This window comes from Pelophylax lessonae, assembly GCF_965119305.1.
Source record: "Pelophylax lessonae genome assembly, chromosome: 1".
NCBI classification, from domain to species: domain Eukaryota; kingdom Metazoa; phylum Chordata; class Amphibia; order Anura; family Ranidae; genus Pelophylax; species Pelophylax lessonae.
In genome coordinates, this window is record NC_138768.1 from 260,995,188 (window position 1) to 261,019,796 (window position 24,609).

At 41.9% G+C, this 24,609-nt stretch overlaps 1 protein-coding gene across 4 annotated transcripts in view; it reads left to right on the forward strand.

Moving 5' to 3' along the window:
* ARVCF (ARVCF delta catenin family member) overlaps nt 1–24,609 on the forward strand; it is a 380,287-nt gene that overhangs the window by 274,437 nt on the left and 81,241 nt on the right. For 3 of the 4 annotated variants that reach the window (XM_082268310.1, XM_082268312.1, XM_082268313.1), the window contains 3 exons: nt 9,307–9,424; nt 11,327–11,498; nt 18,999–19,016. In XM_082268310.1, coding sequence (XP_082124436.1) covers nt 9,307–9,424; nt 11,327–11,498; nt 18,999–19,016 — 308 coding nt within the window. The remainder of the gene's footprint in view (nt 1–9,306; nt 9,425–11,326; nt 11,499–18,998; nt 19,017–24,609) is intronic. The other variant, XM_082268311.1, reaches the window with a different exon arrangement.

Below are 24,609 nucleotides of genomic sequence, written 5' to 3' on the forward strand. Positions count from 1 at the left end.
ATGGCTCCCTCTGCTTTCAGCAAAGCCTTGGAGAGGGGAGAGAAGACCTGCATCCGGGCACAGAGCTGGATCACAAGAGGACTTGGGTCAGTGTTGGGGGGGGGCATGTAGTGGAAGGTTTTTTTTACCTAAATGCAGAGAATGCATTAAGATAAAAACTCTTTAGAGTTTATAACTACTTGAAACATGTCTGTGTATAGTACATGTGTCAAACACAAGGCCCGCGGGCCAAATCTGGCTCACGAGGCCATTTCATGTGGCCCTTGCACATCTTCTGTAACTGTCACCCCCCTCTTCTCCGCCTCACCTTGTTTTAGCAGTTTTTCTCTGACAGATCCTATGCTTCTTCATGCAGCCACAGAGAGGAAGACAGAACTCCCCATACAGATCCTGTACCGATCTGTACAGCTGCAGCTCCCCTTGTCTCTGCCTCTCCTGGTCTCAGCATTCAGCTGACTCCAGCCCTCTGCTTCTCCTCCAGACCCTGCAATTTCTGCTTCCCATCTCCACCCCCAGCTTCTTCCCAGCAGCAGCACAAAGTAAAGGGAGTGCACTGTGAATAAGGGAGGGTGGGGGACTCTTGACACCTGATTTAAGTGGGGGTGCTCTGAACATCTAGTGTTACAGATACAAGCGGCCCTTGGAGGGCAACCTTAATGCTGATGTGGTCCACGATGAAATTGAGTTTGACACGGAAAATGTTTGTTATTACATTACATTATAACCGTTCAAAACAAGACAGTAAAATAAAGTCTACATCAACCTATATAGCCAAAGCCAATAATTACAGAAACATTGTCAAATATAGGTATCCGTGCCCACATAATCTGATCAAAGGCTATGCAAGCACAATGCAACCATGACTCCAGCCCACCAAAAATAAAACAAAATCACATACAGTCATCTGATCTAAACAAGCACTGGAACAATCTGATATACAAGTTCCCGTGGGCTGAGACCAGGGGAATCCAACGAAAAATCCCCACAATTTTTCAAGCTTGCCAGGGAAGCCCTGGTGTGTAAAAATATGACTTTCTATGATCAAAGAATTACCCACAGAGGACACCCAGGACTTGTGTGCAGGGGGGTCAGGGGACTTCCACAGCAGTAGGATTAACCTATGAGCATGAAAGTGGGCCCTTCCTATCACTGTCCCAGGATGTTCAGCCTCAATGACTTCCTCCAGAACATTCAGGAGACAGTATTTAGGGTCCAATGGGATTTTCACCCTAAATACCATATTTAATGTGTCTATAACCTGCCTCCAGTAGAGATGTAGTTTGGGGCAATGCCTTAGTAGATGGATTAAGTCACCATTGTCCTTTTTGCATCTATGGCAGTGTGGCTCCGTACTGTAGCTCATCTTATCAAGTCTTGGAGTGTAGTGAGAGCATAGGAGAATATAGAGCTGAGAGAGCTTCTGGGCCACATTTAGAGAGCAGGTTACCACAGCCTGATAAGCCTCCTCCCATTGGTCACCGGACCTTATGCCATGTAATTTAATTGGAGCACCCGGGCAAGTAAAACATAAATGGTAATGGTAGCATTTTTGGATGTACCAGGCAAGACAGATGGGTTTAATAAGCAGCCACTGCTCTGTTCTCCATAAGGGAGCCCACGCACTGATCGAAATTTGGATCAGTGTGCAGCCAGCTTGAGACATGAAGTGTTACTGGACAGTTTACCAGGGGGAAAAAAGGATAAAAAGAAAACTAAAGCAGCTGCCACATTCAAAGATTGGCAAAATACAATATATATATTGCATTTCTGTTTTTGGGTTTACCACTGTAACTGAAGGAGAAAAAAAAATTCTAATCTGCTAGGTGGTCACTTTATTTAGTATCACTTTTATGCAGGAATAAACACTGGATTTTTTCTTTTTTGTATGACCAGGAATGAGTCCAAAGTTTTGTTTTTATAGGTCTGCAAAGACAATGTGACTTGAAGATAAAATGACATCTGTGATCTATGGTTAATTAGGAGTAGGAGAACAGGGCCTTGTTTCTGAATGTTTCCCTCATCGGTTCTGGAGAAAGCCGCCGCTGTCTTTAATTTGCTGTTGTGTATGTTGAACTTCTTGCATGTATAAATAATGCAGTGTTTCTAAGAGAGGAGATGTAACCTAGTTACACACAGCCTAATGCTTTACAAGCCGTGTATATGGTGTAATTTAAGACCCTGCATAGTGGATGAATGTTCCATCTATTATTGGGACGATTGGCAAGGGATTGTGCATTCAAGGCATTGGAAAGGCAACGATCTGAGCCGTTATCTTATATGGCCCATGTTGTAGATCTGATTTAGTAGGCTATTACTGTATACACGATTAGGTGAAACATTTCTCATAGAGATTTCAATTATGCTGCTATGGTTTCATTTAGTAAAGCATGCCTCCTGCATGATCCTCAGTACCTCCGTATTTTATCAGTGTTCTATGTTGGAAGATTTTGTTTCAAAAAGTTTTCCAAGGACGAAGTCCAAATTTTTTTGTCACCCAATTTTTTTTTTTTTATACCACTTGTCAAAGTAAGTGTTCTGCGCACAATGGGATTGTTTGCATTACAACAGACGCACCTTTGTCTATGCCTCCTTGGGACAGGGCTGCCTCACTCCTGGCCTCCCTACTACATCAATCACCAGATTGCACTTGTTGTCGGCTCACATACAAGCACACCGTTCTGTCTGTTGGCCTGGACTTGTGCTCCCCACGTCGGCCTTCAAGCTGCTCTCGCAGCACATAGGAGCAATAACTCTTTCGTGAACAACACCCTCCTATCTGCAATCAAATTCACAACTGTTCAGGGACACTTTCCCTGTTGAATCAGGCACTATCTACATTTTTACACAGTCCATTAGGCTCAGGTGTGTTCTGACACCAGTCCAAACCACCTACCTGAGGAACCTGTCAAGACCAGCAACCAATCATAAGGAGCGGAGGCATGCCACACACATACACAAACCTTGCATACATTCATGCTGTGCTGAACATGCCTAAGCACATCCTACTGTCCATCCATCCTACCCCCCCCCCCCCAACTGCTCCGTCTTAAGCTGCTGGCGTGGGGTGTGCATATGCTGTGGCCACTATTCTTTGCATTAGAGTGTGGCAACATTTGTCCCCACACTCCTGCTCCGTTGCCAGTTTCAACGAAATGGGATTGCACCACAATGGCACGAAATGCACACATTTATGGCACAGAGCAAGGGTCTCCAAACTTTCTAAACAAAGGGCCAGTTTACTGTCCTTCAAACTTTAGGGGGCCGCACTGTGGCCAGTGGGAGAAGAAAATGTCCTAGCATCAGTGAATAATCATGGCTCCATGATTGGTATTAGGGGGAAGATTAGTGCCCCATCATTGGGGTCAATGGGAGGAATAGTGCCCCATCATTGGTGTCAATTGGAGGATTCGTACCCCCATTATTGGTGTCCATGGAAGGAATAGTGTGCCATTGTTGGTGTTTGTAGGAGCAACAATTCCCCATTGTGTCAGTGGCAGAAATTGGCCACAAGGACCCCAAGGGCAATATAAAGCAAGCAAAGAACTGCATCTGGCCCCCAGGCTACAGTTTAAAGACCACTGGCGAAGAGTTTGTTTTTAAGGGTTGAAACAGGCGGTGAGGAGGTGACATAAGTCCCCTCACTGCCTGTTGAGCCCTCTGAGGAGTGATCCCTGCGGCAACACAGCAGGTGTAAACAAGCCTTTAAAGTCAATTTGTAACCTTTATTGCAAAAGTTTTTGCTCCTTAAAGCAAAAAAAAAAAAAAAAAGTTGGAAAAAATATTCAGTACATCTCTCCTATCTCCTACCCATGCATATTTCCCCATGTTTTGTCTCTTTAAAAAATGCTGCAAGTACTGAAAAATACCTGTTGATCTACCAGAAATCGGGTAAGCTTTTAACTTCCTCTGCCTGTATAGCACTGAAATTCCAAACCGTTATTACTGCTCAGTTCAGCTCTAAGGACTACAGAACCTTCCCTACATGTTATGGGGAGGGGTTATGTAGTCCCAAACCACTTCTTGTCCTTTAAATGATGATGTTGCTCCTTCTCTATAGCTAAAGTAGAAGTGAGTGATGTCATCTTAGGACAGGAAGGTTGTTACTGGCTGGGTCATCAGGTTAAACCTGTTAATGTTAATTGTGAGATTCTTTGCACTGGCTGGAGCTAAAATCTTCCATGAGAAGAATTACTGATTCATGATAAAAATGAAGCCTTGCATTGAGAACTATTTCATGCAATATTTATGTATGTAAATTGAGCATATTGATATCGAAATTATGCTGAGAGAAATAATGAACACAGTTAAATACATTACAGTTTAGTGATCTGGTGCCAGACATGCAGTTCACTGCCACATGCCACCCTCCGTTGCTCAGATCAGTGCAGGTCTGGAGCACAGGGTTGTTAATGTACATGTGCCGCTCTCATCCCTCCTGTAGAAGTGTAAATTAAGCAGCTGGCTTATTGGGTTAAGAATAAAGAATCTCTCCTCTCACAACTGTTTTCTCCTCCAGTAATAGTGCTCCTGTCCCAGGTACTTTTCACAGTGTACACAAAAACACTGGCTAGGCACACATTTAACCCTTTGATTGCCCTAGTTTAACTCTATCCTAGCTCTTGTCATTAGTACAGTGACAGAGCATATTTTAACACTATAAACGAAACAAGGGCGCCAGGTCAGAGTAGTGTTTAAATGAAAAACAAATTTATTGCAATGCACTTACATTTAAGAGAATCGACATCAGCATTCAGGTGAAAAGCATGGATCCCCAACGATAGGTGCCGAGGGTGGTTGGGACGCAAGCACCCAGCCACAGGTGTGTTCACAGATCCAGGGATGGAGGATGGGGAGTGGATGGTCCGGAGATCCCGAGGGAAGGGGATCTCGCTGTGCCTCCTCCTCCTGGGGACATCCGCGGCGCACAGCCGCAAGTCGGATGCAGCGTCACAAGACACTGCCGGTTCCTCCACGGAATTCGGCAGCAGACAGCTGAGACTGTGGAGAGGGCGGGCCGCAACGTCGTTTCAGAGGATCAAACTCCTTCGTCAGGCTGGCCCGACCCTCCACTTGAGATGCTTTTATCACGCCACAGGGAAGTGACAGGAGTAGAATATTATCGCTAATTGGTACTACTAGGGAACTGCTATTGAGGGAAGGAAAAGGAGGTGTATGGACTTAAAAACAAGGAAGGCCAAGGGACTATAGGCAATATCTGAATGTGAAAATAATAATAAGGTGCACCTACTAAAAAATGGTGTGTGCACCTGCATTTGTAAAAAAGGAGGGGAAAAGGTGCCATGTCTAAATGAAAAACAATGAAATGAAATGAAAAATGGTCAACATTACAAAGTACATATTAAAAATGTATATACACACGAAAGCATACATATGGAAAAAATGTATGTATATCTTAACCACTTGCCGACCGCCGCACGACTATCTACGGCGGCGGTCAGCCCCTCACAGGCAAAGTGACGTAGGTCTACGTCGCTCGCCTGTGAGGGTTTAGGGAGCGAGCGCGCGCCGCCGGAGGCGCGCTCCCGCTCCCGCGTGGTCACGGACCCCCCCGCGCGTGTGACCGGCGGACCCGATCGCCGCCGGCCACTCTGCGATCGGCGGGGGAGAGGGAGAAAGTCAGGCAGCTTGTGTAAACAAGCTGCCTGTCATTCTCCTCTCTGTATGAGAGCTGATCACATGGATCTACTATGTAGATCCATTGATCACTCTGCATACAGTTGAAGCCACAGCCAATCACAGTTAGAATCACGCCCCTAGGGACACACACAGCCCCTCCCTCTCAAATAAAGTTAACCCCTTCACTACCAGTGTATTTTTACAGTAACAGTGCATATATATATAGCACTGATTACTGTAGAAATGTCACTGGTAACCCCAAAAGTGTCAAAAATGTCAGTCAAGGGTCCGATCTTTCCGCCGCAATGTCGCAGTACCGCAAAAAAAATCGCAGATCGCCGCCATTACGCGTTAAAAAAAAAAACAACAAAAATGACAAAAATCTTTCCCTTTGTTAGTAAACGCAATAACTTTTGCGCAAACCAATCAAAATACGCTTTTTGCGATTTTTTTTTTACCAAACATAGGTAGCATAAAACAAATTGGCCGAAAATATTAAAAAATTTTGATTTTTACATTTTTTTTGGGGGGAATTTCATATAAAAAAAAGGGAAAAATATTGCTATTTTTGCAAAATTTACGCTCTTTTTTTGTTTATAGCGCGTGATCAAAAAATCGCACAGGTGATCAAATACCGCCAAAAGAAAGCTCTGTTTGTGGGAAAAAAAGGACGCCAAATTCGTTTAGGTACAGCGTCGCACGACCGCGCAATTGTCCGTTAAAATCACGCAGTGCCGAATCGCAAAATACCCTCTGGTCGTTTAGCAGCCAAATCCTCCGGGGCTTAAGTGGTTAAAAAAAAAAAAAAAAAAAAAAACGCATGTTAAAAACGCAGAAAAATCGGAATGGAGGAAAATGGGGAAGGGGGGGAAGATTGTATGCAAATTTATTAAGAATATGTAAAAAATCAATATAATATGATGACGATGATACTGATATGCTTTATGGGGCCTCGAACAATAAAAAGTAAGAGAAGGAGGAAGGAGGGAAGGGCGGGCGGGCAAGTTAATAAGGTCACATCAGAGGATCGTATTTATCTTCAAATCTTTGTTGAGTCCTCTGGGCGACAATGAATTCAGGGTGAATATCCAAAAAGTTTCCCTGTGACATAGGGTCTGAAACTGTTCAGCCACCGAGTCGCAGGGAGTGATGGCCTCAATGACCCAAACATGCAAGCCCTCTGTGGACATGTTGTGATGTAGAAGGAAGTGTCTGTTTTAACAATGATCACTGTATTAGTGTCACTGGTTCTCACAAAGTGTCAGTGTCAGATTGTCCACCGCAATATCTCAGTCCCACTATAAGTTGCGGATTGCCGCCATAAAAAAAAGAAAGAAAAATTCCACTATACATCCCACAGTTTGTAGACGCTATAACTTTTGCGCAAGCCAATCAATATATGCTAACTGGGATTTTTTTTACAAAAAATATGTAGCAGAATACATATTAGCCTAAAATTATGAAGAAATTTCATTTTGTTATTTTTTTTTTATTTTAATTGGATACATTTTATAGCCGAAAGTGTATGAAGAAAAAAAAAAAAAAAAAGCTTTGTCATTAAATACCACCAAAAGAAGTGTGTGTGGGGGGAATGCCATAAATTTCATTTTTGTACAGCGTTACATGACCACACAATTGTCAGTTAAAGTAACGGTGTCATGCCGCAAAAAGTGGCCTGCTCATGAAGGGGGGGGGGGGGTACATTTTCTGAAAGTCAAGTTGATATATCAAAAAAATAAATAAATTGAGCTGTGGTGAACCTGTGAGCAAATTTCTAGGTGGAAAAGTATGGCCTGGACAGTGAATGCATCCAAAAGGCATAGAAAGTAGGTTACATGGTTTTCAATGGCATAGTTTTACACCAGTGCTTGCAGCTTCAGTGCATTCCAGTTCCAGAAAAAAATCCGAACATGCTGCATTTTTCCTACATAGAAATTTTATGAATTTTATTTTTATGTGTAGATTCCCAGCTCTGAATTGTTGGTGGTTCCCTTAAAGCGGTTGTAAACCCTAAAAAAAAAAAAAAAAAAAAAAAAAAAAACCTGCAAGACAAAGGCATAATGAGCTAGTATGCATCGCATACTAGCCCATTATGTGTAACTTACCTTAGAACGAAGCCCCGACACGGACCCCCGGACATCGCTGCGGGCGCTGCCATGATCCCTCGCCGTCTCTTCCGGGTTCGGCGGCTCCGGCACGGTGATTGGCCGGAAGAGACGGCTCCGGCGCGGTGATTGGCCGGAGCCGCGATGACGTCACAATGCGCGCGGGAGTGATTTTCCGGCAAGCTCCCGGCAAATAAATTGAAGGTCCCCCCGGACCTTCAGAGCGCATGCGCCGCTCGCGCGAGCGGCTGCATGCACTATAAATATCTCCTAAACCATGCCGGTTTAGGAGATATTATTTGTACCTACAGGTAAGCCTTATTATAGGCTTACCTGTAGGTAAAAGTGTAAAAAAGCGGGATACTACCGCTTTAACTAAAAAAAATATACAAATAGAGAAATGGTATACAGAACTGTTATACCATGAGCTACTAGCCAGGCCTTAAGAGTTACTCGCCACTTGTTGCCCCACTCAAACCCTACCCTGCTCCGGCCCTAAACACGCCCTCGTAAAATATCTCATAAAATTACAATGTTAAATGTTTTATTTAGAATTAAATTACAAAAAAATATTAACTACTTTAGAGTGCCCACAGCGCGCCCCCTTTCAATGCAGAGTGCCCACAGCGCGCCCCCTTTCAATGCAGAGTGCCCACAGCGCGCCCCCTTTCAATGCAGAGTGCCCACAGCGCGCCCCCTTTCAATGCAGAGTGCCCACAGCGCGCAGAGAGAGCAGCGTGCACTTACCTGATGCAGCGGCGGCTTCTCCTCAATCCTCCGCATCTCCCGAGTCCTCCTCCTCCTTGGCCATTGGCAATCGATTGACCAGGAGGAGGCTCTGTGTGACAATAGCGAATATTCATTCGCTATTGTATCACAATGGGTGGGCTAATGGGTGGGCTCAGGGCGCACTGCTCTGCGCCCCGGGTCCACCCTTTTCTTACAGCACAGCCCTTACTCGCCATCCTCATCATTCCACTCGCAAAATGCGAGCAGGCGAGTGGAATTTTTGAGGGCTGCTATAAGGATACAGTACCAGGACAGATGAGTTTATTGTTTTTTTTTTTTTTTTTTTTTTTTTTGTAGAGAGAATTTACGTATCATCTGCACACACATTAATATAAACTACAGAGTTACTGCTATAGTAGTCATGGTGAGACCTTGATTGTCTCTCATCAGGAAACCAGATTGCCCATAGTCTATGAACTATATAGGGTTGATTTTGATAAATTGCTTATTCCTGGCTAAAATGGGTGCAGTAGAAAGTTATGAGGTTTCATTTGCTATAAGTCACTATAATGCTAACAGTATTTTTTTTTTTTTTTTTGGGATCCAAGTTCTCAGGCCTGTTTTTTAGCACAGCAGCAGTAAGGGAAAACCTAAGGTAGTTCTAAACTGATGTCATAAAAAGAAAAACAAAATCCTATTACTACCCTATCAAATAAAGGTTTACATTTTTATTTTGGAGAAAGTAATGGTTTTACATTATATTTTTACACTAGTTAAATGTAGAACAAGGTGAATACGAGCACTAACTTCACTATTTATCTCCCTTGTTTACTAGGAATGTGAGTTCAGATGGCGCAGAAGCTCGTAGGAGGCTGCGGGAGTGTGACGGGCTGGTGGACGCTTTACTACATGCGTTGCAATCTGCTGTTAGTAAAAAGGACACCGACAATAAGGTGAGCTATTTGACATGGCATTGATGTTACATTACATGGGGGCTGGAAAGGAAAAGTAATTGTGTAATTTTAGAGGGCATATTTTGAATTGTGGTTGCTGTTTTCCTGTTAGCTAGAGCGTTTCTCATGTTAATTTCTTTACTTGCTTTTTCTTTGCTTCACCACCACCACTCCATTTGGGTGACAAGAGCAGGAGAAGCCTCCCTGTGTATGCAATGAGTTGTACAAATTGTAACTTGCACAGGGCTCTGGACCGGTGATGATGCTGGTCCTTGGTGATGGCCCCAGTGCTGTGAAGTGGAGTAAACCATATTCTCCTCAGTACTGGGTATTTTCTTCTTTTCCCTTTTAGCTGAATGGAGTGGTGGAGGAGTGAAGGAAAGGCGGGTGAATGCTGTGAGAACAGGGGTATTTAAATCCGTTTTTTTGCTCCTAAATGTTTTTTCATATGTTGAATTGGTACTTATTTTAAGGTTTACATATCAATTTTAATACTTTAAATGCAATGATTTGTAGATTAGCCAATGGAGGCTAGGCAGATATTACATTACGATCATCCTTCATCGTTACTTCGCAACTGCTGAGATAAGTAATCAGAAACACAGGGTGTGCTCTGTTTAAAGAGTAGGCAAACTCATAAACAGGTGAGGTTAATTAAAAATATAATTTTGTAGACTTGAGAAAAACATTAGATGTTCTTAGGACACCTGGAACTTTGGTATTGTAGTAAAAAGCATAGGCTGAATTGCCCACAAACGTTCACCTCAAGTCATACAACATCCTTTAGTCCAAAGCGGAAATATTGCTTGAATGGGTCTGAATTGAGTATAGAACCTTCTACTAGGTTTCTGGATAGTGGGAGAATGGAGCATGTAGAGGAAAATCACTGAGCTGAAGAGATTATCAACTGCATGATTCTAGTGCCTTGATTAGACCATACCTGAGAGCCCAGTGCTTCCATTGTATCTATGTGCTGTTTAACTCTTTCCAGCAGGAGGTAGCCAGCTCTTTAAAAGTTTGTAATGCCGGAGGTTTTACATGGGCTTCCTGGTCATGGGACCAGGAAGTGATGGGCTATCGGTGATCACGTAATCAGTAGACCATCCTAGTGGCTTCCATTTGTAAACAGCCACTAGGAGATGTCAGTGACTGCACAGTTAGTAATGATGGTGCAGAGGGTGCGCACTCCAAGCACAGAACAGCAATATCAACTGTACACATCTGTGGCGGCTTCCTGTTAAAGCTCACCGTTGTGTTGATGCATATATGCTTACAGACAGTTTAGGGGCTATGTAGCCAGGCTAGGGCATTCCATACACCAGCTTGTTGAATGAAAGAAAATTACTTGATTCCTCCATCCACAAAACTCCATGTGGATGGTGACATTCCTCCAGCTGTTCTGTCGTATTCCGCAGAGGGGAGACTCTCCTGCCATTAGAATATATTGATCACCACCACTGGCTATAGCCGGTGATATTGATTGGGAAAAAAGACTAGTTGTACACAAATCGCTCGAATTTCAATCCATGTATGGCTGGCTTTAAGTAAAAATCCTGAACCTAAGTATTCAGTTCTGTGAATTAACACATCTACTGTATATCACTGTAGGAGGAAGAATAGTATACAATATTTCTAGTGGTTATATTGCAATAGTTTTCAGTTCATACTCCTATGAGGCTTGGTAATGATGAAAATAGATACTTGTATTTTATACTGTATTCATAGACCCTAGGGATAATTGCGCACAATGTATGTGAATTTAGCTGTGTTAGCATAAGCATTTTAGAATTAAACTGTGGGTAGATTTTAACAACTGATATGCGTTGCCGGTTGTGTGTTTCACATTTCATCACTTGGAGAAGGTGTTGGGTATATAATGCTGTTTTTATCCTTTTCTTCCAGTCTGTGGAAAACTGTGTGTGTATCATGCGTAACCTTTCATATCACGTCCACAAAGAGGTGCCGGGAGCAGATAGATTCCATGACTTAGACAGTACAATGCAAAGCGGGATTGGCGGACAGCAAAAGAAAAAGAAAGATGATGCTGGCTGCTTTGGAGGCAAAAAAGCTAAAGGTAACTAAAGTGTGTAAACTGCCTTTCCAAACTCATGAGCACCATTTCCTGCATTCCTAACACATGCAATACTGTCATTTCCATGCATTGTTCCTTTTGATCCCTATATATTTTTTTTCTTTAGTTCACTAAAGGTTTTAGCACATGGCTCTTCAGAATTGTATCATACTGTGTACATGTTATGTTGTAAGTTTTTCTGTCAGCTGTTCATTAACAGAAGGGGGTGGTGCGAGGGGGGTAACACTGAGACTTAATATCAGTTCATAAGAAATGGAGGCATACATGTGGAATTTATTGCTATTTGAATGTTTTAATGCAATAAAAATAAAAAAATAGTTATAAATGCAGGTAAAATAACCCACGCAGGTTTATAATGAATTGATGGCAGGTGGTTATGTGTGTTCAGTGTTCGTTTGTATAGACTTGTCTTCTGACCGAATAAGCTCTGCTGTGTCACTTTACAATGCATATTTATGCTTGTATATATTATGTATCTTGCTGTACATTTTCAGAATGTTTAGGCATGCTCAGTTATTATACAGAATTGTTTTTCAACAGCAATGAACTATTGAGCTGATAATGATCTATTCGCTCACAAGTTAAACAGAAGTGTTTGCTTGCCTCTTTTGTCTGCCACCCACCCCTAACTTGTTATCACCAAAACTTGGCCAAAGTCTGGCCTGCTTGGGCTTGTTCTGCCCGTGTTTGTAGAGGCCGCATTCCAGCTACATTCCTTGCCATGCTCTGTCACAAGTGTGTTATGGCTCCTGTGTCTGCAGGTCTTGCCCAGCCCCATTATAATGAATGATAGCACATTCACACAGCCTAACCTAGTGCTGTCCATAGAACTGTACCCCAGTGCAACAATGGAGAACAGGCAACCATCATTTTTTGTAATAAAAGCTCGTGCAGGCTTACAATTTGATTTACATGCTGTGCCCCAGCTATTTACATATATTTAAATTACCGTGGCCTGTTTTGTTTATTTTGGTTACACTCCTCTTTTTTGATCTTTTTTAATAGCATGTTTGTTTCTTACAATAACAAACAGCAAAAAAAAAAAAAAATGAGATTGACAATTGGCAGTGTAGTATAGACAATACAGTTGGGTCCATATATATTTGGACATAGGCACAATTTTTTTTTTTTTTTTTTCAGGTATTTACCAAAACCTATTCAAGCTATAGTTGAATAATCAATATTGGCTCAAAGTGCACACTCTCAGGGTATGGACATCCAAATCAGAGGAAGGGTTTATGAATTACAACTCTTAAGAATAGCCACCCCTTTTTTAAGGGACCAAAAGTATTTGGATAATTGAATCAAAAGCTGTTTCATGGCCAGGTGTGGGTTACTCCTTCGGTATTTCTTCATCAAATAAGCAGGTAAAAGTTCTGGAATCGTTTGGAAGTGTGCTATTTGCGTTTGAAATCTATTTCTGTAAACCTACATCATGCGTTCAAAGGAGCCATCCGTGCAAGTGAAACAGGCCATTGTAAGGCTTCACAAACGAAACCAATCCAATCGGAGAGATAGCAGCAACATTAGGAGTGGCCAAATCAACAGTTTGGTGCATTCTGAGGAAAGAGCGCACTGGTGAGCTCAGCAACATAAAAAGGCCTGGACGTCCATGGAGAACAACAGTGGTGGATGATCCCAGGATGCTCTCTGTGCTAAAGAAAAACCCATTCACAACATCCAGACAAGTGAAGGACACTCTCCAGGAGGTGAGCGTATCATTGTCAGTCTCCAATCAACAGAACAGCAAATACAGAGGGTTCACCACAAGGTGCAAACTATTCATAAGCCTCAAGAATAGAAAAGCCAGATTAGACGTTGCCAAAAAAAACCTCTAAAAAAGCCAGACCAGTTCTGGAAAAGCATTCTTTAGACAGATGAAACTAAGATTAATCTGTACCAGAATGACGGGAAGAAAAGTGTGGAGAAGGCTTGGAACAGCTCATGATCCAAAGCACACAACGTCCTCCAAGCCCCGGTTTACATTTGTGCGAGTGCCGGGTTCGCATTACATGCGATCAGCTGTGCGGTACGAGTTTAGCCATACAGTTTGTATGGCTAAATTCGCATCGCACCCGGAGCAAACACGCACAGGAGGCATTTTTGCAGCCGCATCAGGATCGGATCGCACAGCGGTTCACACTTGTGCGATCCCATCCTGTGCGAACTGCACGATCGCACTGCGATATGCGATCAAACTGGGGGTGTCGTTAAGATTACATTGACACCCCCAGCGTATCGCATATGGCAGTGTGAACTGCCGGGGGTGCGTGTGCGATGCGGGAACAGGCTGCGAATTTGCAGCTTTCCCGCATCGCATATATGTGAACCGAGCCTAAAACTGGTGGAGTCAGTGGGATGACATGTGCATGCATGGCTTCCGGTGGCACTGGGTCTTTGGTGTTTATTGATGATGTGACAGAAGACAGAAGCAGCCAGATAATTTCTGCAGTGTTTAGAGATATGGTCAGCCCAGATTCAGCCAAATGCAGCAAAGTTGATTGGATGGTGCTTCACAGTACAGATGGCCATTGATCCAAAACACACTGTAAAAGCAACCCACGAGCTTTTCAAGGAAAAATGGGATATTCTGCAATGGCTGAGTCAATCACCTAATCTCAACCCAATTAAGCATGCATTTCACTTGCAGAAGGCAAAACTAAAGGCAGAAAGACCTACAAAAAAAAAAAAGAACAATTGAAGACTGCTGCAGTTAGAGCCTGGCAAAGCATCAGAAAGGAGGAAACCCTGTCTTTGGTAATGTCCATGGGATCCAGACTTCAGGCAGTCATTGCCAGTAAAGGATTCTCTGTAAAATGTCAAAAATGAACATTTTATTTATGGATATCTTAATTTGTCCAATTACATTTGAGCCCCTTAAAATGGGGGGGGGGGGGGGGCTGTGCAAAAAATGGTTGCAGTTGCTAAAATTTGTACTTGATATTTATGTTCAACCCCTTGAATTAAAGTTGAAAGTCTGCACTTCGAATTCATTTGGGTTGTTTCATTTTAATTTTATTCTGGTGGCATACAGAGCCAAAAGTATGAAAATAGTGCCTGTGTTCAAATATATAGTATCTCACGAAAGTGAGTACACTCCTCACATTTTTGTAAGTATTTTATTATCTTTTCATGTAACACTAAAGAAATGACACTTTGCTACAATGTAAAGAAGTGTACAGCTTGTATAACAGTGTAAATTTGCTGTCCCCTCAAAATAACTCAACACACAGTCATTAATGTCTAAACCGCTGACCAAAATGAGTACACCCCTAAGTGACAATGTCCAAATTGGGCTCAATTAGCCTTTTTCCCTCCCCGGTGTCATGTGACTCGTTAGTGTTTACAAGGCCTCTGGCGCAGGTGTGTTAAATTTGGTGTTATCTCTCTCTCTCTCATACTGATCACTGAAAGTTCAACATGGCACCTCATGGCAAAGAGCTCTGTGAGGCTCTGAAAAAAAAGAATTGTTGCTCTACATAAAGATGCCCTAGGCTAGAAGATTCCCAAGACCCTGAAACTGAGCTGCAGCATGGTGGCCAAGACCATACAGCCGTTCAACAGGACAGGTTCTACTCAGAACAGGCCTCGCCATGGTCGACGAAAGAAGTTAAGTGCACGTACTTAGCGTCCTATCCAGTGGTTGTCCTTGGGAAATAGATGTGTGAGTGCTGCCAGCATTGCTGCAGAGGATGAAGGGGTGGGGGGGTCAGCTTGTCAGTGCTCAGACCATACTCCGCACACTGCATCAAATTGGTCTGCATGGCTGTTGTCCCAGAAAAAAGCCTCTTCTAAAGATGATGCACAAGAAACCCCTCAAACAGTTTGCTGAAGACAAGCAGACTAAGGACATGGATTATTGGAACCATGTCCTGTGCACTGATGAGACCAAGATAAAATAATTTGGTTCAGATGGTGTCAAGCGTGTGTGGCAGCAACCAGGTGAGGAGTACAAAGACAAGTGTGTCTTGCCTACAGTCAAACATGGTGGTGGGAGTGTCATGGTCTAGGGCTGCATGAGTGCTGCTGTCACTGGGAAGCTACAGTTCAATGAGGCAACCATGAATGCCAACATGTACTGTGACATACTAAAGTAGAGCATGATCCCCTCATTTCGGAGAAAGAGTCCCAGGGCAGAATTCCAACATGATAATGACACCAAACACACCTCCAAGGCAACCACTGTGTCAGGAAAGGGCTCACCTGCTGGTGGCACTGTAGCTCCCAGATCCATAGGCTGCAGTTCCAGTGTCCACCAGCGGGTGTCTCTCAGAAGCCAGGAGCTGACATCTCCTGTAGTCAGTCATCACCTAAAGCTGGTTGCAGGAAGTGTATTTAAACCCTGTTCGTGCTCTTTCTCACTGCCTTGGTGCTGTCTCCATGTGCTCCTGACCTGCGTGTCTGTGTCCCTGAATCCTGATCCTGGACTCTGATCCTGACCCTGTAGCCGTATTCCTTCCTACCTGCTTACTCGGTCTCCTGTCACCCTGTTCTGTCTTGTTCCCTGCTTCCTCTGCTTGATCTCCCATGTATGACCCCGGCTCTTTTATGATTACGATTCGGTTATCCTGTTTTCTGTATATATTTGGTTTGAGCAGTTGTTCACGGTGTGTCACTATTGTTTGGTTATCTGGTTTGATTTACACAGTTGTAGTTTACTGGAGGTGCATTTACATTTGTGTTCACTTATTTTTAAATAAATTATATTCTTTTACACTATATTTGTGCCTGATATTCTCTGTGGCAGTCGACACATTTCTGGTCTCACCCTTGCTAAACAAGCTGAGGGTAAAGGTGATGGACTGGCCAAGCATGTCTCCAGACCTAAACCCTATTGAGCATCTGTGGGGCATCTTCAAATGGAAGGTGGAGGAGCACAAGTTCTCTAACATCCACCAGCTCCATGATGTCGTCATGGAGGAGTGGAAGAGGACTCCAGTGGCAACCTGTGAAGCTCTGGTGAACTCCGTGCCCAAGAGGGTTAAGGCAGTGCTGGGAAGAATTGGTGGCCACAGAAAATATTGGCACTTTGGGCCCAATTTGGTCATTGTCATTTAGGGGTGTACTCGCTTCTGTTGCAAGCAGTTTAAACATTATTTAGAGGGGACTTCAAATTTACACTGTTCTACAAGCTGTACACTCGCTACTTTACATTGCAGCAAATTGTCATTTCTTTAGTGTTGTCACATGAAAAGATGTAATAAAATATTTACAAAGATGTGAGGGGTGTACTCACTTTTGTTAGATACTGTATATGGACCGAACTGTACATGGTGTGGGTTATTGTGCAGCATTTTTTTCTTCCATGATCTAAAATAAAATCTAGTTGCGAAACCAAAGTTTTATTTCCAAAGTTTCACAATTTCTGAGCATGTAAAGAGCCTTGTTTTTAGAATGTTTACAAAATTGACTGCAATCTCAGGCTGTTTTATACACTAATACATAAGTAAAAGTAGAACTAAAATCAAACCTTTTTTTTTTATTTTATTTTTTTTAATTCGATATACCTGGGAAAAGTTAGAACCTTTCTGGGTCCTTTTTTGGACCTTTTTAGAAGACTGTCTCTCCAAGACTACAAGTAAAATAAAATCTCTGCTACAGGGCTGTAGAAAGGCATAACAGCCAAACACTTCCCTACTCTACTAGAAAAATATTAATGCGGTGTGACCCCTCCATTGCAGAGATTTCACCTTACTTGCTGTCTTTGTGACCACCACAGTGGTTTTACAATAACTGCTATACAGTAAATACCCTAGCTATATCAGCTAGTGACCAAGGTAAGGATCTAAGAAGCATTTTAAACTGCATGTTATAAACTGATAATTGTCATAGGGTAAAAAGTAACTGAAGGCTCCCTGACAGCATGGGAGACCAGGTACAGGTATACCAAAGCTTATGCCGCCTTTCAGTTCAGGAAGACCAGGTGCAGCTGTACAGTACTGTAGCTGATAGCAGCACAAAAGCTTTAGTACAATATTACATAACCCTGCACGGTAGAAAACTGTAGGGGTAACTGAACAGTGGTGTGTCCTTTGCACCGCTTTGTACTGTGTATTGCCGTGGCAGAACTTGCTGCGATCATTTGCAACCACTGCTGCTGATCACACACCACTGTAAATTGGGAGACAATATAGGTGTTTCATCCATACCCCCATGCTGCACTACTCCCACAATCTCCAGTGTTCCAGCCTTGTGTTTTTTTGTTTTCTTTCATAAATGCCATGCAATTTACCATAAATAAGCTGTGTGGGGTAATTGAGTTGTAAAATTTTGTGAAAAACATCAGCTAGACTGATAACCCCTCCACATAATTGAGTTGTCCACATCAATCGAAGAATGAATCCTCTATAACACGGTTCTTTCATGACTTAGCTGATGACCTCTATATCGCAACTCAACTAGTAAAGCTGGCTATAGATTGAATCAAAATTTGGCCGGTTCAGCAAGAACCCTCTGAAATTTCAATCAGTCTATGGGTAGGCTGGATGTACTGAAGTTGATCAATTGGTTTGAATTTAGTACAACCAGCCTGTCGAGTTGTTTTCGCCTAGTCACTGCTGACTATAGCCACTAGCCGTGATCATTGTATTCTGCCGGTGGGGAAGGTTCCTGCGCTGCCCGTCGGCAAAACACAATAGCACTGCGGGAGGGATTCTGATTGTAATGATGGGTGAATCAAGCTATTTTTTTTTTTTTTTTTTTCTTTCTTTCAACCTGGTGGAAGGAAAGAAAACCGCGTAATGTATGATCTGCCTTAACTGTACAAAGTATAAAAACTGCTACTCCAACATCACCTTGCATAACCGAACATGGAACTTGTCCTGGCTTTTGTTTAAACTAGATAAACAAGTTCTTTTCTTTACTGATATTGATATCTTAAAGAGGAGTAAGCCATGCATGCCACCAGTTTATGAAGGAATTTAAGCAGTCTGACAATTTTTAGCTTTTTTCCAAAAAATGTTTTAGTTCTATACTCTTTGTATTATTGAAAACCCTTTGGCTGTGGTGTCCAGCAGTAGTGTAAAGTTACCCATACACTAGAAGATTTTCAAACAAATCTTCATACTAACATTCGTACGAAAATTTCTCAGTACGTTTTATGACTTAACAAATTTTGTTCAAAGAACTTTGAAATGCTGTTTGCTTTTAACATTCCGTTTTGGAAAGAATTGACTTCGCCAAGTGAAAACCACATTCACTGTTTGGAAATTCATTTAATCAAGAAAAATGTTTGATTCTGCCTCTTTAATTTTCTTGTATTTTCATTTGAAAAAAATCCTTGATTTGACCCCACTGATTAGAAAATTGAACTTTCCTAAAATGAAAAATTTCAAAGTTTCTACTAGTGTATGGCCAGCTTAAGGCCTCAGGTGTACAGCCTTGTCTACAGGTATACAGATGTGCATTGTTGTGATTCATCTGCCTACTTTTCTCTATCCCTCCTGTAATTCACCTTTCTTCTCTTGCTTTCCTGCTTATTAGAGGAGTGGTTTAACCAAGGTGAGTCTGTAGCTTCTTCTGCTTTACCCTACCTTCACCTTTCGTGTCTGTTTTTTTTAGATGGTTAGATTTTGATTTATTTCCCAGGTCTGCTTGCTTACAGAACCAGTCATTTAATGCCTTTTTTTTTGTTTTGTTGGGTTTTACACCATAATTCAACTGGCAGTTTCTTTTATATAGAAAGACCTGCTTGTCTCTACTGACTTAATTTATTATTCCAGGTGACAGGCCTGCACAGGCGCCAGCAAAATTCTGTTGCTGAGTTGCTGTTACTAAAACCTTGTTATTTTGGAAAGTGGCTAAGACACAACTCTGGCACACTTGTTTTTTTTATTATGATATTTATACAAAAACGTATTGGAACTGTGATGGCTTCTAGGCAGTACTCATGGACATTTTTGCCTGATAACTCGTATTAAATCCAAAACCGAAAATGTAATATATTGTATCTTGCCGATCCTTCGATGTGGTGGCTGCATCAGTTTTCTTTCTTAGGGTTTTTCCCTCTGTTTTCACCTGGTGATCTGGCCAGTAACACACCTCCCTGTATTAGAGTGCCTCTACCCTGGATGAATGAGCACAGAGGGCACCTTTGGACAGCAGCATTGTAAGTCTGGGATATGGGAGTGTTAGATGTACTAGCAGATTTAAATGCACTAAACAAATTGAAACAAAACTCAAGCAAATACTTTATAAGAAGTTACAGCAACAGTTTTTCAGTTTTGGGATAAAGGTTTTAAAACGAAAAAAACCCAGAAGCGCTCGGGAGGATATCCTGAACTAACAATCAAATGGTAGTACAGCGATCTTCCTGCTAAACTATTGTGTTTTGACAGGATGACGGCCCCCGACCAGAATACATCGGGCAGGGCTCTCGGCCATTGGCTGAGAGCGCTGATTGGATGCCGATTGGCAGATCTTTATCGGTCATGCCCCTTCAACAAAAGCCGGACCAGGTGCCGTACACACGAGCTGAATGTTGTCCAGTTTCTATTGAACCAGCCGATACCGCCCGGTATTGGGCGCGTGTGTACAGGGCTTTACTAACTGGATCTCACAAGATGGAAATTGAAGAAAGAGAGCCAAAAAAAAAAAATGCAGCCCTTATATCTAAGAATTTGGTAAGCTGCAATATGTTTTTACTTTCGGGTTTAATACCGCTTTAATGCAGTCACTGGTGAGTCTCCTTCAGCCCACCCTAAGATGAGCCACACTATGTAAGTGTAAATATAATGCCAAATATCTGAAAAAGTACAGATAGGAAAGTTTTGCACATGCTAAATTTAGCTAGTGCACATACAACTAAAAAATAGTTTTTAATATTAGCTGGCACTTTATTACAATGAACTTGGCACAGTTCTTTATACCCTATACTCAAACCCTATTTCTTCTAGTCCAGGCTGTATTTAGATCACTGATTGGTATGACCAAAGTTCTGGTTTCTCTTGGAAGGAGTAAATTGTTGGGCTGGCTTCACACTCGCGCGGTAACAGATGTTTGTGTTCCAATTCTAGGCAATTTGTGGCACGGTGATATACATTTTGAATAGCACCTCAACACCCATGTGCTTCTGTTACAAGATTGGTGCATATTGCTATGAGTGCTATTATAACAGAATAAGTCTATTTCTGAGGTTACACAGTGCAAAGAGAAAAATAATGTGCAGAGAGTGAATAATGCATAGGAGCCGTTTCCATGACTGGAACACTAAATAAACTCCTAGCCTACAGAACCAGTCTCCTATGGTAATTTAAATTAAACTGAACGTCTACTCCTGAACTATCACAATGTTTTCTTGTTTCTTCGTTTGCTATTTGTCCAATATGTTCTCCTGCTCTTGGCAGAATTGTCCATCAGTGCTGGGCTGATAAGATTCTCCTAAATTAGTCAGTTTACAAGAAAACTAAAGTTGAAGGTGAAATACAGGCAAAGATTTTTTGCCTGTAAATCCCCTATGGATCACAGGAGTGCAGTTCTGCACTTCTGTTACTGGCTTTCAGCCGACAGCAGGCTAAAGCCCACTGTTGGCTGGTGTCATAGAGGCGGTGCAGGCTCTGAAAATATCCCAACTTTATGGTTGGGATCTACCCAGAAACCTGGACTGGCACCTGTCTCAGCCTCTCAGTGATCCACGGAGACTCTCAACCAGCTTTTCCCACCTCCTCCATAGCCCAGCCCTCCAATGAGCGCTGGAGGGGCAGAGCAGAGACGCTGACTGACAGTCCCGGCTCTCCGCTCAGAGAGGAGGAACTGAGCGTTCACTGTGTTTGAATGCTTGGTTCTTAGTGTAGAGGTGGCACCAGTTTGCTGCTACAACTAAAAGGTGTGTGCCTCAGACACATAGCTATCCTTGAGTTAAGTCTGCGATAGTACAGCAATTTGTTGGAAATTGTTTACAGATGCCCATTCTTGACTGGTAACCTCATAAGGCTACCTAGCAAAGTACCCTCTGATATTTTAGCTCTTGCATCTGTTATTTCCATATAGTATTTTGTCTTTCAGTGTATGTTGTATAAGAAAGTTAACAATAAGTGTGTGTGTGTGTGTGTATGTATATGTGTATATGTATGTATGTATGTATATATGTATGTATGTGTGTATGTATGTATATATGTATGTATGTGTATATAATGTGTGTATGTATGTATATATGTATGTATGTATATATGTATGTATGTGTATATGTATGTATGTATGTGTATATGTATGTATGTATGTGTATATGTATGTATGTATGTGTATATGTATGTGTATATGTATGTATGTATGTATGTGTATATGTATGTATGTATGTATGTATGTATGTATGTATGTATGTATGTGTATATGTATGTATGTGTAGATGTATGGATGTATGTATGTATGTGTAGATGTATGTATGTATGTATGTATATGTTTCCTTTAACCAATGTCAGATGAAAATTCATGACTTTGCAGTGTTAAGTGCAGGTTCACAATCTTGCGGCTGCGGCGATCGCATGTAATGTCGGAGCGCTCTACTCCTTCATTACATGCGATTGGCTGTGCGGTGCGAATTCAGCCATACACTTTGTATGACTAAATTCGCACTGCACCCGCACAAAAGTCGCACATGACCCTTTTTTTCAGCCGCATCAGGATCGGATCGCACAGTGGTTCACACTTGTGCGATCCGATCCTGTGCGAACTGTAAAGATCGCACTGCGATATGTGATCAAACTGGGGGTGTCCTTAACATTTCATTGACACCCCCAGCGTATCGTATATGGCAGTGTGAACTGCCAGGGGTGCGTTTGCGGGAACAGGCTGCGAATTCGCAGCCTTCCCGCATCGCATAAGTGTGACCTGGCACTAAAAGCAATCATTATAGTGCTGTGACAGTGTTTAGCCGACTATAATTCACAGTTTGCTTTTTAGATCTTCTTAAATGTAGAGTTTTTAATGTACATTGTAAAACTCCAAACTGTTTAAAAGAAGCAATACCTCAACATTCATTTTACTCATTATATTGTGGAAAGTATCAATCTGCTGTATACTGTAAACAAATAAATGACTAAATAGAGTGGTAGGTTTTGGTCCAATTAAAGAGAATCATTCCCCTCCCTGGTTTTTTGGGTTTTTTTTTTTTAACCCCTGATTATCTGATGGCAAATTTAGCATATTTCAGATACACGCCCACCCATTGGATGCAGCATTGTCCAGCTAAGATCCTCTTCCCTTCTGGTAGCGCTCGATCCCACACCACAATGTTTTCGTGTGACGTCATTGAGAGGCATCCAGGTCTTGTGGGTTCAGCCTGCGCACCTCCCGATGACACACGGCTAGTTTTTTTTTTAAATAAAAAAAGATAGGGTTGTGTCAAGTAAATAGATACAAAGCATGTCAAAACTCAATTGTGCGTTCCCGTGAAATGGTACCTAAAATTGTCCATGGGTATAAGAGATCAGGGAATGGATGTTACTTGAGCTACTCCTGCTCAGCACTCTAAAATGGTTTACCACTGTTCCATGAAGCGGGGGATGAGCATCAACTTCTCAGTACTGTAAAAATGATTGGGCAGCTCCACAGCCTCGATCGCTGGTCACTTTTACATGACTGCCAATTACTTGCTTAAAAAAATACCTAGCTTGCAGCAGCAGCCCTTGAATACCAGGAATATTTAAATGTACCTTGGTAAAAAAGGGGTTAAACAATATTTGTTTCAGATTGCTATTGTGCTTACAAAAAATAAATATTTGCAGTAGAAATTGAGAGTTTAGCTTTGTAAATGTGCTAAGCAAAGAAAGCCACTAGCATTAAGCTAAAGTGAACAATGACACCCTTTGTAGAATGTAACACACATTCATTAATCACTTTATTACCACTGGGATTACCCCATTCACAACAAAAATCATTTTCCAGGTTTGGATTTGTAACCGTATGACAACTACTTTGTACTTTATATCTTTGTAAAAGTGTTTGATATTCTTCTTAGCACAGCTGGTTCTCTTTTCATACCATAGATTTAAAAATAGATTTTTTTTTTTTTTGGCCATGTGACCAACATATGAACAAAGAAAATTGCATTTTCTTGGCCCCACCATAAATATATAACGAAACAAGCAGATCTGCCTGTTTGCTTCCCTGCAGCAAATACTTAAATGGCTCCTAGGCATAAGATGACCGTTCCTGATGGAGCCGGCCTTGATAACAATCTCATGTCTGTGGTGGAAGACAGATATCCTCTAGGAATCATCTGTCATGAGTAATGTTGATGGAAAAGCATTTCCAAATGCTATGTTTTTCCCCAAGTCTAGGTTGAATGTGTATTTGTTAAATTTTAATGAAAGTATAATAGAGGAGAGAGAATTGAAAATGGTAATCATCAACTCTGCAGTAACAATGGTGTACAGCAATATATTTATGAAAAAAATAGGCATACAGTGTGTGTGTGTGTGTATATATGTGTGTATATATATATAATATATATATGTATGTGTGTGTGTGTGTGTATATATATATATATATATATATATATATATATATATATATATATATATATACACATATACACACTCTGCTCCAAAAAATTTAAGGAACACTTTTTAATCTGAGTATAACATCAAGTCAATTAAACTCCTCGGATATTGATCTGGTCAGTTAAGTAGCATTGGGGGTTGGTAATCAGTTTCAGATGCTTTGGTGTTATAGAAAATAACAGGTGCTCTAGATGGGTAACAATAAGACAACCTCCAAAACAGGAATGGTATTACAGGTGGAGGCCACTGACAATTTTTTACCTACTCCTCTTTTCTGACTACTAGTTTTGCATTTGTCTAGAGCCAGTGTCACTACTGGTTGCATGAGGCGATACCTGGACCCTATAGAGGTTGCACAGGCAGTCCAACTCCTCCAGGATGGCACATCAATACATGCCATTGCTAGAAGGTTTGCTGTGTCTCCCAGCACAGTCTCAAGAGCATGGAGGAGATTCCAGGAGACAGGCAGTTATTCTAGAAGAGCTGGATAGGGCAGTAAAAGATCCCTAATCATTCAGCAGGACCGGTATCTTCTCCTTTGTGCAAGAGGAACAGGATAAGCACCGCCATAGCCCTACAAAAGGACCTCCAGCAGG